At 47.2% G+C, this 17,300-nt stretch overlaps 1 protein-coding gene across 1 annotated transcript in view; it reads right to left on the reverse strand.

The window, feature by feature from the left end:
- GPCPD1 (glycerophosphocholine phosphodiesterase 1) overlaps positions 1-17,300 on the reverse strand; it is a 941,421-nt gene that overhangs the window by 76,173 nt on the left and 847,948 nt on the right. Inside the window, exon 17 of the mRNA XM_086927681.1 lies at positions 6,540-6,676. Coding sequence (XP_086783807.1) covers positions 6,540-6,676 — 137 coding nt within the window. The remainder of the gene's footprint in view (positions 1-6,539; positions 6,677-17,300) is intronic.

The raw sequence follows: 17,300 nt of genomic DNA on the forward strand, positions 1-17,300 counted from the left end.
TGACATCTAAAGTGTGCAGAGCTCGTTCTGCCACGGAATCTGGATTTTGGAAGAAAACGGGCAGCTCTATGGTTTGGTTAATGTGGAACTGCGACACCACTTTAGGCATGAATTTAGGGTTGGTACGCAGCACTACCCTATTAGCATGAACCTGCATGAAGGGTTCATGAATAGTTAGTGCTTGTAGCTCACTAACTCTACGCAGCGATGTGATTGCTACTAGAAAGGCCACTTTCCATGTCAGAAACTGTATTTCACAAGAGTGAAGAGGTTCAAAGGGTGGCCCCATTAATCTGGTGAGGACCACGTTAAGATTCCAGACAGGTGCAGGAGGGTGTCTGGGAGGGATCACTCTTTTGAATCCCTCCATAAAAGCTTTATTGGCTGGCAATCTGAAAAGAGAAAGATGCTGTCCGTTTTGAAGATAAACTGCCATGGCAGCCAAATGTATCCTGATGGAACTGTATGCCAGATTGCATCTGTATAGATGCAGCAAATAACAGATAATGTTTCGCGTGGAAGCATCCAGTGGGTTTATGTCATTATTGGAACAGTAAATGACAAATTGCTTCCATTTGGCCGCATAGCATGCCCTTGTTGTAGGTCTCCTTGCCTCTTTGATGATGTTCATACAATCAGGGGGCAAATTGAGGTAGCCAAACTATGACCTCAGGAGCCATATTGCAAGGTTCAATTACTGAGGATCTGGGTGCTGAATGTCTCCATGGCTCTGAGTGAGGAGACTGGGAGTGAGGCGCAGTCGTTGGCGAGGCACCACTGAGAGGTCTAGGAACGTGGTGTACCACGCCTGTCTTGCCCACGTTGGAGCAACAGGATGAGCGTCATGGACTGTTGTAGCAGTTTGCGTGCCACTAGCGGGATGAGCGGTGCTGGAGGAAAAGCGTACGCAAATCTGCCTGACCAGTTCATCCATATCGCATTGCCCTGAGACTGCGGGTGCGGGAACCTGGCGGCGAAGGTTTGGCATTTTGCGTTTTCCTTTGTTGCGAAGGTCTATCTCTGGGTGACCCCACTGCTGGAAATATGGTTGGAGCACCGAGGGGTGTATCTCCCACTCGTGCATTTGATGGCTGTGCCTGCTGAGCATGTCCGCCATCTGGTTGTTCTTGCCTGGGAGATGTTCCGCCATGAGGAACATGTTCCTTTGAATGGCCCACTTCCACATGCTCTGGGCTAGATGAGACAGTTGTGGAGAGTGTGTGCCTCCCTGCTTCTGGATGTAATACATGGCAGTCATGTTGTCCGTCCGGATTAGCACGACTTTGTTGCACAAATGCAATTTGAATGCCTTCATCGCCATGAAGATTGCCATCAGCTCCAATAGGTTGATATGCATCTTTTGCTGTTGTGTCGTCCATAGTCCCTGTACAGTGTAATGGAGTACATGCGCTCCCCAGCCTTGGAGAGATGCGTCCGTTGTCAGCACTATTTGTGGGAGAGGCTCTTGGAACGGTCGTCCCCTGCAAAGGTTTTGTGTGTTTCACCAATGCAGAGAGTTGTATGCACGACCGGTCACCACCACTAGGTCTTTGAGATGTCCATGAGCCTGGTTCCACTGTTGTGCTAAGCACTCTTGAAGGGGAGCCATGTGTAGCCTTGCATGTGGGACTATGAAGATGCAGGAGGCCATCATACCTATCAGCTGCATAAACACCTGCGCTGGGAGTGAGCGTTGGGGCCTGAATTGTTGAATCAGCAATTGCATGTTGTTGACTCTGGCAGGGTTTAGCTGTGGCGTTGCCGTCAGAGTGTTTATTGTCGCACCTAGGTACTGTTGCACATGTGCGGTTTGAAGGTGTGACTTTGGATAATTCAGTGAAAAACCCAGACTGTGGAGGAGGTGAATTGTGTGACATGTGGCTGGCACACTGTTGGGCTGACTATGCTTGGACAAGCCAGTCGTCCAGATAAGGATAGACATGGATGTGTTGTCTCCGAAGGTGCGCAGCCACTGTAGCTAAGCACTTTGTGAACACCCGGGGTGCAGCAGTGACCCCGAAAGGCAGGACCTTGAACTGGTAATGCTGGTTGTTTATGGTGAACCCAAGATATTTCCTGTGTCCTAGGTGAATGGGAATGTGAAAATATGCGTCCTTTAGGTCTAGTGTTGCTAGGAAGTCCCCCTGACTGAGCAGCGGTAGAACCTGCTGTAAAGTTAGCATGTGGAAATGTTCTGACAAGATGTACTGGTTCAGGGGTCTGAGGTCTAGAATGGGCCTGAGAGACCCGTCCTTTGGGATTAAGAAATACAGTGAGTACACCCCTGTGCCCTGCTGTTCTAAAGGCACGAGTTCTATGGCTCCTTTTTGCAGCATGCAGAGTACTTCTTGCTGCAATAAGTGCATGTGCTCTGCGGACATAGGACGGTGCCTTGGAGGTATGTTAGGTGGAGTGGAGGTTAGTTCTAGACAATAACCGTATTGTATAAGTTGTCTCACCTACCTGTCTGTGGTAATGCCTTCCCAGACTGGCAGGAACTGCTGAAGTCTTCCCCCGACCGGTGTTATGTGGTCTGGGGGCTGTGACAAGGCGTCACTGTTTATTGGTGGCGGAGGATCTGGCATTATTATGTCCACGACCTCTGCCCTGGGTGCTGTTTCCCCGATATCCACCTCTGTTGTTTTTGACATAGATGGCTTGCGTGCTCCCCTTGTTGTATTGTGCTTGCTGTGATGCTTGACCTCTAGAGGCTATCCTGTTACCGGAGCGACGAAAAGAACCGCCCCTGAACTGTTGTGACTGCAGAGCCCCCATGGAGTTTGCGGTCTCGGTGCCTTTTTTGATATTTTCAAGTGTTGTGTCTACATCAGGGCCAAAAAGAAAGTCAGGGTTAACTGGCTGATTGAGCAGAGTAGTTTGTATTTCTGGCTTAAAACCAGAGATACGGAGCCAGGCATGCCTTCTTAGCATCACACTAGTGTTGATGGCCCTAGCTGCTGTGTCTGCTGCATCGAGTGCACACTTGATGGATGCATTTGAGATCAGCTTTCCCTCCTGTATCATCATTTCTGCCCCCTCCTTATAAACATCAGGCAAGTGTTGTAGAATTTGCTCTAATGTATCGTAATGGGCCCGATCATATCTAGCTAATAGGGCCTGTGTGTTTGCGATTCGCCAAATATTTGCTGCTTGAGCGGCCACACGTTTTCCTGATGCTTCCAAGATTTTGGATTCTTTGTCCGGAGGAGGAGCATCACCACTTGTCTGAGAGTTTGCTCTCTTGCGAGCGTTAGCCACCACTAAGGAGTCCATTGGGAGTTGGCCCCTGATATAAGTAGGGTCCACAGGTGCAGGCCGGTATTTTCTCTCAATACTTGGGTTTAGTACTCTTGCCCTGGTTGTTTCCTTAAAGATGTCAGTGGCGTGTTTAAGGACACCCTTGAGCATATGTAAGGTTTTCACTGATCTTTCAGAAGTTGAGAAGGTATCAAAAAGAAAATCTTCCTCCACTGGGTCGGCGTGCATCTCCACGTCGTAGTTAGTGGCTGCACTTTCAATTAGAGCGTTGAACGCCGCCGTATCTTCAGTAGGCGAAGTTTTAACATTGTACGACTGTCAGGAGTAGTTTGAGGCTCATCCGGGTCAATCCAGGTTTGAGGTTCATCCTGATCAGTGTCAGCAGGATAAGTGAATTCATCCTCATTGTATCCTTCCTTCACATCCTCATTGATGCGTGTGGGAGAATAGGCATAGTCATGGGCATAGGATTGCACAGGTTCAAAGAGAACAGGCGAGGTGGCAGTATCCCTCTTCTTTTTAAGGGGGATTTTGTACGACTCCAGAGGATGTTCTGGAGCAATTTTCCTCTTGTGAATGGTGAGTCTGCCAGAATCCGAGTCTATGAACAGCTTAGACTGATTGTCATATGAGGGTGGCTGGAATAGTACATCCTCTTGAGTGGACTGTTGCCTTGAGGCTACCGATACTGATTTGGGCATATCGGTGCTCTTTTGTGGTTCAAACGCTTTGGGTCGAACGTAGTCCAAATTTAATAGTCGACGCCGACATTGTAGTCGATCCGACCTTTTTTGTTATTTGCGCCGTTTTCGATCCGACCGACTGTCGGCTCACTAGCTGCTTTGCAGGCTTGCGTCGACTCCAGCTCTTAGTGCGCAATAGTCACACTTTTGTGCTTCGACGCGACATGCTCCATCGGGTCGTGCTTGCTTTTCGACTCGAGGGCCTTGCTTAACATTGGCTTTGAGGCTATAGGCTTGGGATCGACAGTCTTTTTAGCCTTGAGTGTGTCGCCATGTTTGGACGTCAATGTCGACGGCGTCAACGTAACGTGCTTGACTGTGGAGGCAGGCTTCGGCGCCCCGCTCTTCGGCTCGACGCCCCCTTGTGACCCAGACGGGCCGATGACACTTTTTGATTTGCTCGGCGTCTACGAATTGAAGGCCGTCAATCCGAGTGCAGTCTTTAGTAGTTTCTGTTTCGATTTCCCTTCAACAGCTTTTGGTTTCGATTTCGCCAGTAAGCTTTGTTGATCGACCGGTGGCTCTTTGGAAGTATTCTTAGCCGGGCCTTGACGCGGGGCTATAGAATGAGGGTTAAGGTCTTGGCTAAGGCCTTCAGGCGATGCCGCGACCTGAGCCGTAGAGGGTACAGGGTCAACCTTGGGTCCCACAGTTGCGGGTGGGCCCTGCTCATCACTTAAGTCGTCCCCGACGGCTCCGATGGCCTCTGCGTCGTCTCCTACCTAGATGACGTCTTCATCATGGATGTAGTCTTCCTCTTCGTCCATGTCGTAGTTAGATTCGTGCTCTGATGCGGGATCAGACCAGAATCCTCTTCATAGACGCCCTCGTCGTCTTCGGCCTCGAAGATGTTCTCTGGGTCGGGCGCGGTCTTCTGAGCCGATTGTCGTGCGGCGCGTCGAAGCCGAAGCGTCTTCTTGGACCGGAACTTGTAACAGGCCATGCAGCTGGCCTCGTCGTGGTCCGGTGATCAACATTTATTGCATACTGGGTGCACATCGATGTGCGGGTGTTTGGATTTGCAGCTGGGGCATCTCTTGAACGGGCTCAGTTTCATCGACAATCGTATCTGGGCCTTTGGTGTCGAAAAGGCAAACAGCCATCGACGTCCTGTTCGAAGAACTGGATCGAGTACTAGGCACCGAACGAGACAATACCGACGCCCCGAAGGCCTTTTGGCCTTGCGAAAGAGTTTTATTTCGATTCCGAACTTGAGTCAAGAAAGTACATCCGAACCCACAGGCGGAAAAAAACAATCTGAAGATGGAGAGGATGCCCATGCGCACTGTAGTCCAGGGGAGGAGCCACCTATCTTGTGATACTTCGAAGACTCTTCCAGGACAACAATGTGCAATCATCCGGACCCAACACTAGGCGGCGATCTATGCACAGATATGAATTCAGCAGCCCACATGCCTTGAACAAATCTTTTTGGTGCTGCCAGTGGTCCAAAAGCGGAGGAGGGACAGAAGCCTTTTGTTTCACCTGAGTTGGAGTTTGGGTCAAGGGGCGCTCGGTGCTCACGAGACGTTGACCTTCTGGCAAGTCATCTTCCATCTCTGAGTCCGAGTCTGGAATGGAGGCACGTTCTTCCTCGGCCCACTGTGTGTCAAATTCGTGCTCGCATTCTTTGCCAAAGATCTCCTGGATGTATTCGATGTTTGGACTCTGCATTTAGTGACAATCACGGAGCGTTTTCTTCGAGCCTGTACGCTGTGCTCCAGAGACTAGGACAAGTTACACACTTCATGGGAGTCAGTGTGCGGATACTTGGCGCGGCCTCAAGGGCAGAATTTTAATGGAGTCCGTTCCATCGACTGAGAAGTGGACCGACGAAGTTAGGCCAGAAGGCCTCCCCGAAGATATTCGATCGAAACAGAGGTTTTCCTCGACGGATAAGATACGCGAAGAAGTGGGGTACACGTTTGAAACAATGCTGACACAGGTAGAGTGGATTGTGCACTGAGGGGAGCCAGAAGAAACAGTTTCGATGTGAAGCGCAGCAATACACGTCCAAACCAGATGGCGGAAAAAACAATCCAACAATGGAGTGGAGGACCATGCGCACTATCAACGAAAGAAGGAGTCACCTTACCTCGTGACTGGAAAGACTTCTTCAAAGAAAAACAACTTGCAAATATCCGGACCCAACAATAGATGGCAGGAGTATGCAAAGCATGTGATCTACACCTCACAAGCATCAAACATATATAAACATTCAATCATATCTATCTGACCATGTAAAGATTGGTCTTGAAAATTTCCAAGCAAATGTGCCCCTCAGTGACTGTGTTAGCTAATTACAGGAAGATCTTCCCTGCTGGTTTGCATTAGCAGTGGTTTCGAGACAAAGTATCAAAGTCAGGAGAGAACACTTACCCAATGAACAAGCATACCTGTTTTAAAGGTTTCATGTCCTTCATGGGACCTAGTGTTACGTCCCGGCAGGTACAGACAGCAGTGAGGATACCTGCTTTAAATGCAGAGTAAAACATGACCATAATATTCTAGAGTTCAAGTTAACTTAAGTTAACTTACATTGTACAAATATCTGCATCAAACGCCGAAAACAAAATCCTTCTTTTTCCAGCATTTTCCAAAACAGTTTTAAGAATGGTGTCCAAGAAAATATTCATGTCGAAATATGTCGACAGATTACCATCCCACAAGCCATCCTGTACAAAAAGAGAAGTAAACCATTAGGAAGCGTTCACAAAACTAACATTTTCTCTACAGGTCAATTTATATATACACACCACAATCTTTAGAAAGCATGCACAGGATATAGGCCTATATAAAAGGATTAGTTACTTACCCAGCCTCCATTAACCCCTTCGATGCTGATGACGGAGCGGTTCCGTCATCAGCATCGGTTGGGCTGTGCTGATGACGGATACAGCCAGGTTCTGAAACTGGGATGGTGCAGTGAGCTAAAAAACGGTGTTGGATCTAGCCCTGATCTTTTGACTGGGTGAGAGCTTTCTGCTTAATTCAGAGACTCTGTCCCTCACCACCCTTTTTTGTAAATATTTTTGTCCACCCTAAGCGTGGAAGGGTATTCTCAGATGTGAGACCCTTGCTCATTGCACCATCAGGATTCAAGCAAACCGGGCCGAAGACGGCTGTAATGCCAGAAACCGGTCCCCGGGAGCTTGTTTCCTTCCCAGTGTAAGAATTGGCTTCTGTAGTTTGGTTTGTCCTGTTCTCATCATGCACTGGGACAGGAACAGACTAATTTGCATACAGCCAGGTTCTGAAACTGGGATGGTGCAGTGAGCTAAAAAACGGTGTTGGATCTAGCCCTGATCTTTTGACTGGGTGAGAGCTTTCTGCTTAATTCAGAGACTCTGTCCCTCACCACCCTTTTTTGTAAATATTTTTGTCCACCCTAAGCGTGGAAGGGTATTCTCAGATGTGAGACCCTTGCTCATTGCACCATCAGGATTCAAGCAAACCGGGCCGAAGACGGCTGTAATGCCAGAAACCGGTCCCCGGGAGCTTGTTTCCTTCCCAGTGTAAGAATTGGCTTCTGTAGTTTGGTTTGTCCTGTTCTCATCATGCACTGGGACAGGAACAGACTAATTTGCATACAGCCAGGTTCTGAAACTGGGATGGTGCAGTGAGCTAAAAAACGGTGTTGGATCTAGCCCTGATCTTTTGACTGGGTGAGAGCTTTCTGCTTAATTCAGAGACTCTGTCCCTCACCACCCTTTTTTGTAAATATTTTTGTCCACCCTAAGCGTGGAAGGGTATTCTCAGATGTGAGACCCTTGCTCATTGCACCATCAGGATTCAAGCAAACCGGGCCGAAGACGGCTGTAATGCCAGAAACCGGTCCCCGGGAGCTTGTTTCCTTCCCAGTGTAAGAATTGGCTTCTGTAGTTTGGTTTGTCCTGTTCTCATCATGCACTGGGACAGGAACAGACTAATTTGCATACAGCCAGGTTCTGAAACTGGGATGGTGCAGTGAGCTAAAAAACGGTGTTGGATCTAGCCCTGATCTTTTGACTGGGTGAGAGCTTTCTGCTTAATTCAGAGACTCTGTCCCTCACCACCCTTTTTTGTAAATATTTTTGTCCACCCTAAGCGTGGAAGGGTATTCTCAGATGTGAGACCCTTGCTCATTGCACCATCAGGATTCAAGCAAACCGGGCCGAAGACGGCTGTAATGCCAGAAACCGGTCCCCGGGAGCTTGTTTCCTTCCCAGTGTAAGAATTGGCTTCTGTAGTTTGGTTTGTCCTGTTCTCATCATGCACTGGGACAGGAACAGACTAATTTGCATACAGCCAGGTTCTGAAACTGGGATGGTGCAGTGAGCTAAAAAACGGTGTTGGATCTAGCCCTGATCTTTTGACTGGGTGAGAGCTTTCTGCTTAATTCAGAGACTCTGTCCCTCACCACCCTTTTTTGTAAATAGTGCTGATGACGGAAGCGCTCCGTCATCAGCACAGCCCTCGGGGGGAGCGCTGGCACCCCCCCTCCCCCTGGGGCATCGATCGTGGTGCTTGTAGCAGGGGTGGCAGCGGAAGACTTTCCGCTGCCACCCCAGGCCCCCCCACGCTTCCTGGTGATGTCAGCGCGCTCAGCGTCATCAGGAAGTGCTGGATGCGCTGGAAGTCATTTGACATTTCTTTCCAGCGTGAAGGTGAGTTTCCTGCTCTCCGGTGGGGCTTTTCTCGGTGCCTTGCCATCGGGGGGAGGAAACACTGTTTCCTCTCCCCTGATGTCCCAATGCAGGGCATTCCTGGTTCAGGATCGCGCACAGCGTCGCGATCCTGCACCAGGAATGCCCCCACTAGACACCAGGGATGTTTATTTTTGAAAAAGGAAGCGACCCCTTGGGCAAGGGTCGCTTCCAGGGGCATACTTTTTAAGTTTAGACTTTTCTGCCCCCTCCCCCTGGGGGCAGATCGCCCGTTTTTTCGCAGAATCTGGACCCAGGGGGGCAGAAAAGCCCACTAGACACCAGGGATTGTCTTTCCATTAGCAAAGGAAGGGACCTCTTGGGCAAGGGTCGTTTACTGGGGGCAACATTTTTATTTTAGACTTTTCTGCGCCCCCCCCCCCCCCCCCCGAGGCCCGATTGGGCGTTTTTTGGCTGAATCTGGACCCGTGGGCGGGGGTGGGGGGGGGGGGGGGGGGGGGGGTTGCAGAAAAGCCCACTAGACACCAGGGATTATTTTTTCTGTTGGAAAGGAAGCAAGGGTTGCTTCCTGGGGGCTGAACAATTTTTTTAGACTTTTCTGCCCCGCAGATTGGGCGTTGTTTACCGATTCTGGACCCAGGGGGGGTGGGGCATAAAAGCTCACTAGACACCAGGGATTATTGTTTTTCTGAGAAGGAAGTGACCCCTTGGGTGAATTTTTTTTTAACTTTTCTGCCCCCCCCCCACCCACGGGGGGGGGGGGAGGGTGCCACTAGACACCAGGGATTGTCTTTTCTTTAGCAATGGAAGCGACCCCTTGGGAAAGGGTTGCTTCCAGGGGTTTCAAATATTAAAGTTTTATATTCTGTCCACCATTGGGACAGACACCCCATTTGTGACATAACCCGAGACATAGCCTCTTGTAATGTGTTTTTTTTGTTTTCTAAAGTGTAATGTTTTCTTTTTTTCTTTAGACTGTTGCAGTGTGAATTTTCATTACTGGTGCTTCTGCTGTTTGTATAGTTGCATGTGTTTGGTAAGACACCTTTTTTTTGTACAATTTTAATGTAAATGTTTTTGTTTTGAAAAGTCTGTAGTAATACGAGTTTGTTTGGTTTCTGTTTTTTGTGATTGTGAAACATGTTTTGCATTTGTGCTTGGTGTGTATTTTGCCTTTTGTATATTTAAGTTTTTTTTCTTCTTTCTAGTGGGATATCGTTGACTAATTGCTGTGTCTTTGCAGTGTTCAGTTTATAGATCTTTGTGGTAAAGGCTTACATTTTTTTACCTACTTTGCACAATCTTGGTTGTTGAGTTGTTTGTGCAGTCTCCTTTCTTAGTGAGCATAATGGCTAGCCGCCGGATTACCGCTCAGCAAGTTGTTGGAATGCGTTTTGATTCTTCCTCGGACCATGGTGCTGGGAGTGACTCTGATTCTGAGGCAGAGGTGGGAGGTGAAGATTCTGGTAGTGAGTTTTCTCTGCGCATGGCATAGTCTGATGATGAAGATACCCCGAGTGCTGATGAAGCTATTTTTGGTGTGGATGAAGTGCCTGTGGTGGAGGAGGACATTGATGTGCCGATAGTGCGGCAAGAGGCATCTGGGGTGCAGCGTGGGGCTGCTAGACTTCACGTTGGTATAGTGCGGCGAGAGGCAGCTGGGCGGCAGCCTGGGGCTGCTAGACTTCTAGTTGGTGTAGTGAGACAAGAGGCAGCTGGGCGGCAGCCTGAGGCTGCAAGACTTGTCTATGAAAGTTCTGACCACTGGGTTGCCCCAGGCATGGTACAGCCGGCATTGCCTGAATTTACTGGTGTTCCAGGGTGTAGGGTGAACTCTGAAAACTTTTTGCCAATTGATTTTTTCAAGTTGTTTATGGATGATGTGTTTTTTGCAGAGATTGTAGAGCAGACTAATTTGTATGCAGAACAGTTTTTGAGGGAGAACAGTGCCAGCCTTAAGCCCCACGCTAGAGCTACCCGGTGGGCTCCCACAAATTTGGAGGAGATGAAAAAGTTTTTGGGTTTAACTTTTTTGATGGGCTTGCTTAGGAAACCATCAATGGCTTCATATTGGTCTACTAGTCCCTTGATGGCAACAGCTATATTTGCGGCAGTCATGAGTTGTGATAGGTATTTGCTTCTGCTTCTGATGATGCATTTTATTGACAATGGTTTTGCTTTGCCATGAGATCACCCTGATTGTGACCGTCTTTTCAAGATTCGGCCTGTCATTGATCATTTTGTTGATCGATTTCCTGAGATCTTTGCTCCTGGGAAAGAAATTGCAGTGGATGAGTCTTTGGTGTTGTTCAAGGGCCGCTTGGTATTTAGGCAATACATTCCTAGTAAGAGGGCACGCTATGGAATTAAGCTTTATATGCTGTGTGACAGTCGGTCTGGATAGGTCTCTAATTTCAGGGTGTACACCGGTAAGGAATCCCACATTAACCCCCCTGGTTGTCCGTCGACTTTTGGAGTGACTGAGAAAATTGTGTGGATACTTGGTAGAGGATTTTTTAACAAAGGCCATCATTTATATGTAGATAACTTCTACACTGGTGTGCGGTTGTTTAGGGAATTGGCCAAAGTGGACACTGTTGCTTGTGGCACAATCCACTGTAACCGTAAAGGTTTCCCAAAAGAACTTGTTTGTAAAAAGCTTGCTCGGGGACAGTGCAGTGCATTGCGTTGTGATGAGCTTTTGTCTGTGAAGTTTTCAGACACGAGAGATGTCCACATGTTGACTTCCATACATGATGAAAGCACTGAAGCTGTGACTGTTTGGGGTCAGGTTGCAGAAGCGCGCAAACCTGTGTGCATTATGGACTATAATAGGCACATGGGTGGTGTTGACGCAGTTGATCTGAGGATGGAACCGTATGCTGCTCTTCGTAAGTCTTACATTTGGTACAAGAAGTTGGCTATCCATCTTTTCCACTTGGCAACCTTTAATGCTTTTGTTGTGCTCCAGCAATCTTGTCCTCAGTCAAAGATGACTTTTGAAAAGTTTCAGGAGTCTGTAATAGGCAGCCTTGTTTTAGTGAAACAGGCAAGTGTTCCTAGAGTTGGAGTGGTGGAGGATGTTGCCAGATTGAAAGATCGCCACTTTTCTGATCAAATTCCTCCTACAACCTCAAAAGACTTTCCCAGTCGGAGATGTAGAGTCTGTTGGCGAAGAGGTTTGCAGAAGGAGTTTCGTATGTACTGCCCCGTCTGTCCTTCTAACCCTGGGCTGTGTGTACCTGCTTGTTTTAGAATGTACCATACACAAAAGAATTTTTGAGAGCATCGATGAGTGGTAAAGTGAACAGGCTGGTCTCTTTTCTTTAAAAGTTATTGTTCATTTTCAAAGTTGGCATTTGTGCTGTGTATTTAGATTTAGTTGTTGAGTTAGTAGATTTGTATCAATTTCCAATTTGTTTTTGTTTTTCATTTGTATTGAAAAAAAACTAAAGTATGATGTTGGTTTGCGTGTAGTGTCCTTTGTCTGACGGTGTGCATGGTTTGGCGCTTGGCTGGCGGTGTCTGTGGACTGGTGCTTGGCTGGCAGTGTGCATGGTCTGTTGCTTGGTTGGCGGTGTGCGTGGTCTTGCGCTTGCCTGGTGGTGTGTTGGGATTGGTGCTTGGCTGGTGGTGTGCCTGGGCTGGAGCTTGGCTGGCAGTGTGTGTGCAGTGGTGCTGTCCTGGCGGTGTTTGGGGACTGGTGCTTGCCTGGCGGTGTGCGTGGTCTGGTGTTTGGTTGGCGGTGTGTGTGGTCTTGCGCTTGCCTGGTGGTGTGTTTGGATTGGTGCTTGGCTGGTGGTGTGCCTGGACTGGGGCTTGGCTGGCGGTGTCTGTGGACTGGTGCTTTCCTGGCGGTGTGTGTGTGGACTGGTGCTTGGCTGGCGGTGTGCGTGGTCTGGTGCTTGGCTGGCGGTGTGCGTGGTATGGTGCTTGGCTGGCGGTGTGTGTGGTCTGTTACTTGGCTGGTGGTGTGTGTGGACTGGTGCTTGGCTGCCGGTGTGTGAGAAGTGACTTAATGCTGGTTACTAAATAACAGTGTTAGCTGAGCGCCACTCCATGTAATCCATGACTTTGTGTAGTTGCTGTGTCAGGAATGTGTGCGTGTGAAAGTGATGGGCCCTTGATTGGCGTGGTCTGCTGGTGGAAGTGTAGTAATGTGATGGGTCCGCGGCTGGTGGTGTGAATGTTTTGTATGGGTCACATGCATGAAAGGTGTATGAATGGCCTGTAAAGAGGTTGGTGCCTTGACGTGGCTTTACAGCTCACGAGCTGCGAGTCATTGGTTCTGTTTCTTGTACTTTCCATTATTAACAGTGTATTTAATTTTTTGTGAAATCACTTGCTAATACAATTGTATATACTGAACCATCACTCACCCTCGTGCCAAATTCAACCAGTATGTATGTGTGTGTGTTTGAAAACTTGACGTGTGTTTTTTTTTTTGAAGCAGTATGCACCTTGTTTTTTTAATGTTGTGATGTGTAGATTTAGTGCCTGGTGGTGTGAATGGTCTTCTGTGTGCCTGGTATGAAAGGTGTGTGAATGGCCTGTAAAGCGGTTGGTGCCTTGAAGTGGCTTTACAGCTCACGAGCTGCGAGTCATTGGTTAATTTTTTTTGTCTATGTAATTGACAGTGCCTTTCATTTTTGTGAAATATTTTGTTAATTAAATTATATATACACTGAACCATCACTCGCCCTCGTGCCAAATCCAACCAGTATGTGTGTGTGTTTGAGCAGTAGATGGTTGTGCAGGGTTTTTTTCTAGTGTCTCGGCCAAGGTGTATATTCAGCCTATGGATAACCTGCCAATTGTAGATATTGTTAAACCCATGGAACTACATGGTGATGTCTCTCTGGTGAAATCTAACAATTACTTTTATCCACAATATCCTTTAAAACTCACAATGTCCGTCATATTTTCCTTGCAATGTTGTGACCAAATTTGACATGCTGCACAAGTAAACAGCTAATTCTGTCTAATATAATTGGTTTAGCTAGGGGGGTCACATATGTTTTTCTCTACTTCCTCGGTTGCCATCTAGGGAAACCTAGCAAACCCACACATTTTTGGAAAGTAGACACCCGGGGGCTTTCAAGGGGGTATGGCTTGTGTGGATCCTCCAACGTTCCTTCTCATAATCCCTAGCAAACTTTATGTTGCTGATAAAAAAAAATTATTTTTAACTTTTTTGTGTGTAAAACTGTGGCATCACTGGGCTCACACAAATTTCCACCCACCCACCGTTCCCTCAGGTCTCCCGAAAAAAATGGTACCTCACTTGCCTGGGTCTGCCTAGTGCTTGTGGCAGGAAACAGCACTAAACGCAACATTGTCGCACCTCAATTTTGCAGTGAAAACGTGCCCTTTTTTGGCAAAGAGCCTACCTTCAGTTTTTTAACCCTAGCTCTGCTGGGACCTAGGGAAACCTACCAAACCTATACATTTTTGAAAACTACACACCCAGGGGAATTCAGGATGGGGTGACACTTTTTAAAATAATCTTCTAAATCTATGGTGCGATAAAATTGCAATTCTGATTAACAGGTTACTTATCTTTGGTAACGTTATTTCTGGTTGATACTGATACAGATTCCTCACCTTCAGGATATCCCAAGATGGCAGGCTGGATCAGGAAAGCTTTAAGAGCAGTTGTTCGGTGCACTGGTAGTTCGCGCCGTGGACTCCACGATGACTGCATTCTGCCCTGGAAATTACTGAGAGGAGCTGTAGCTGCATGCTGATTTTCGTTTCTTTCTTGACTCTGTCTTCACCCTCTGACGTGCAGCACAAAACCAATCTGAAGGCAGTGTGCAGATGTCTAATTTGGGGCCATTTCAGATGAACAAGAGTCCATTCCACAGAACTGGGATGCAGGATGGAAGTGAGGAATCTGCAATTTGATAGGGTATCCACCAGAAAGAACTTTACAGAAGGTAAATAACTCAACCTTCTGAGGAATACTTATAACAGTAGATTGCTCACTTTTAGAATATGTACCAGAGCAGTAACCTCCAATGGTGGAGGGTCTGCAGAATGGGCTCAGACCAAAACCTAATAGTCCTGCATGACCGAATGAGCTAAATGCAATTATAGTTGAACCCATTGGACCAGGCTGTCAAAGCTGTAATGCTTTGTGAACGTCTGTACTGATGCCCATGTCGCAACCTTAGAAATAAAGGGCCCATAAGTACCAATTCAGCAGTCCCAGCCTTGGCAGTAGTGGAATAAGCCTTCCGTGCTTCTGGAGACTGCTTCTTGGTTTGTGCACAACAGGTCTTAATGAAGAGACTGTCCAACTTGAGAAAGTCCTTTTTGCACTGCCGTTGCTTTTTTTGCTGAAAAAAACAAACAAAATGCGGATCGTCTATCCAATGGTCTTTGGAGTGAAAGATGTAAAATTTCAAGGCCCTCCTGAGATCCAGCCAATGGATTCTCCATTTGTCTTTTGAGGTGCGAGGCAGACAAAAGAACGCTGGTAATGGATTGCCCAAAGTGAAAAGAAATCACAACTTTTGGCAATGAGCTTTGACAAACCCAATAGATTTAACATATGTGAGATCTATGGATTTTTGTCAACGTTTCTTTTAGATATGTTGCACAGCAGCGTGGTCTGAAATAATAGCGTTATGAGATGAACAGTTCAGATGGGCAAAAGGGACATGAGATGGAGAAACAGGCGCAATCAACAAAAAAGCACTGTGATGTGGCCATCGCTGGCTACGTCAAAGCTCTTTTGCTGACAAAAAGGAAGGATGAGGGAGAGGTGGGACTGAAAAAAGCAAGGATGAAGGGGTGGAGAAAGCAACAAACTTGCAGGAGGTGGTGGGAAGGATGGGGCCAGCAACTATCAAGTGAGGGGGGGGTTGGGAAAGACGAGGTAATGACGAAGTTGTGGGGGGTGTGGGAGGGACAGGGCAAGCAGCAAAGACATGAGTCAGTTTTTGCAAGCACAGTTCAAACGCTGTGCAAGTGAAACCTATAAAGACTGACCTGATGCTCATCACCACTTTATATAGGGAAAAAGGCGGTGTAAAGTAGCTGCATAGAGCGCTTGGAGTTCACAAACGCAACAAGCTTAAGTAAATGTAAAGGCTACTCTCTTTATAGTTAGAAGAGAAGAGAGCAGATGTGCATGAGCTTGAAGGGAATACATGAGGAAAGTAAGGACTAAAAACCCATTGTGGCATCAAACTGTTATGGAAAAAAATGTGGGTTAAACCTTTTAAAAAACCTCAAACGCAAAATAAATACATTTTAACAAAAGAAAAAAAACATAAAAAGGCCACGCTGGAGCAAAATATGAAACAAACAAAAAAAATCTGACAATATGGCTTGCAATATGGCTGTGTTGAGGGCTATCCACCACACACCGGGATACAAATTTGTCCCAGTGCATGGAGTATATAGACTTTACAGATGGACGCAAAGCAGCAAAGTGGACAAACTGAGGAGGGAGATAAAACCCAATTAACTGCAGCCGATCAATCTCTATGCACAGGAGTGTAAATGGCACAGGCCTTGGTACAGATCTCTACCCTGCTGCCTGCACAGGTCTGATCAAAGAAAAAAGCTCATGCCTAGAGCGCACACACTCTCGTGGACAATCTAGGCCACTAGGATGACTTGGGCCTGGTTTTTCCTGATCTTCAGAAGCTGGGCCAAGAGAGACAAAGGCTGAAATGTGTACATGAGTCCTGTGCTCCACTCTAGCCAGAATACTCCTGCCGGAAACATCCTTGGAAACACCATTGTAAAAGTTTTGACATTGCACATTCTTATAGGCAAAAATACCTATCTAGGGTTCTCCCCACTGCCAATCCCAGAGCCATAGACCATCTTGGCACAGGACAGAGGACCCCGAGACCTGCTTGTTACAGTACTACATGTCGGTGGTGTTGTCCATGAGAACCTGCAACCAACTCTCTTTGAAAGGATCGTAGGAAGGCCTTCAACATGAGGCGAATGGCCACAACTTCAACATATTGATGTTCAGTCAGGTTTCTGCCACACACCAGGGTACTCCGATCGCCACCTCTCCTAGATGACTCCCTCAATCCATCAATTACTCACCTATCACTATCGTCATTTCTGAATGAGTTGGGTAATACAGATCTGCTGCAGCCCTTGCCAAAACCTGGATGGAATCAGACCGGTTTCTTTACTGTTGGGCTCACTGGGACATCTCATTCCACTGCTGCAGAGCCCATGTGTCATCTCACATAGTCTAACAGGATGCAGGAAGCCAAAAAGCCTCAGAGCCTGTGTTCTGAGACCCACGACCAAGGCTTAAAATCATGAGCATAATTATGAATAGGCTCACAAGGGGACTGCATAGAATATGACCGGACTACGTTCAATTCCCAGAGAGGGGGACCAACCCAGTATTGGCGGGAAAACTTTCAAACCTTCTAAAAAGTCCTGAATAACCAGAATTTTGAAAAAAAAAAGGTTTGTGAAGGACAGTACTTTTTTCTGTAGGCAGTAACTGCCGCCAACTGAACTCTGATAGAAGTGAACTGTAAGCCTGATTTGGCCAGGTAAAGCAAGTATTAAAGAAACACTTCCTCCTGGCACTTGGTTGGATCAAAGTTCTTGTCAGAACACCAGATACAGAATATATTTCATTTCAATGAATAAGCAGAACGTG

This window comes from Lissotriton vulgaris, chromosome 6 (genome assembly GCF_964263255.1).
Source record: "Lissotriton vulgaris chromosome 6, aLisVul1.2, whole genome shotgun sequence".
In the NCBI taxonomy this organism is placed as follows: Eukaryota; Metazoa; Chordata; class Amphibia; order Caudata; family Salamandridae; genus Lissotriton; species Lissotriton vulgaris.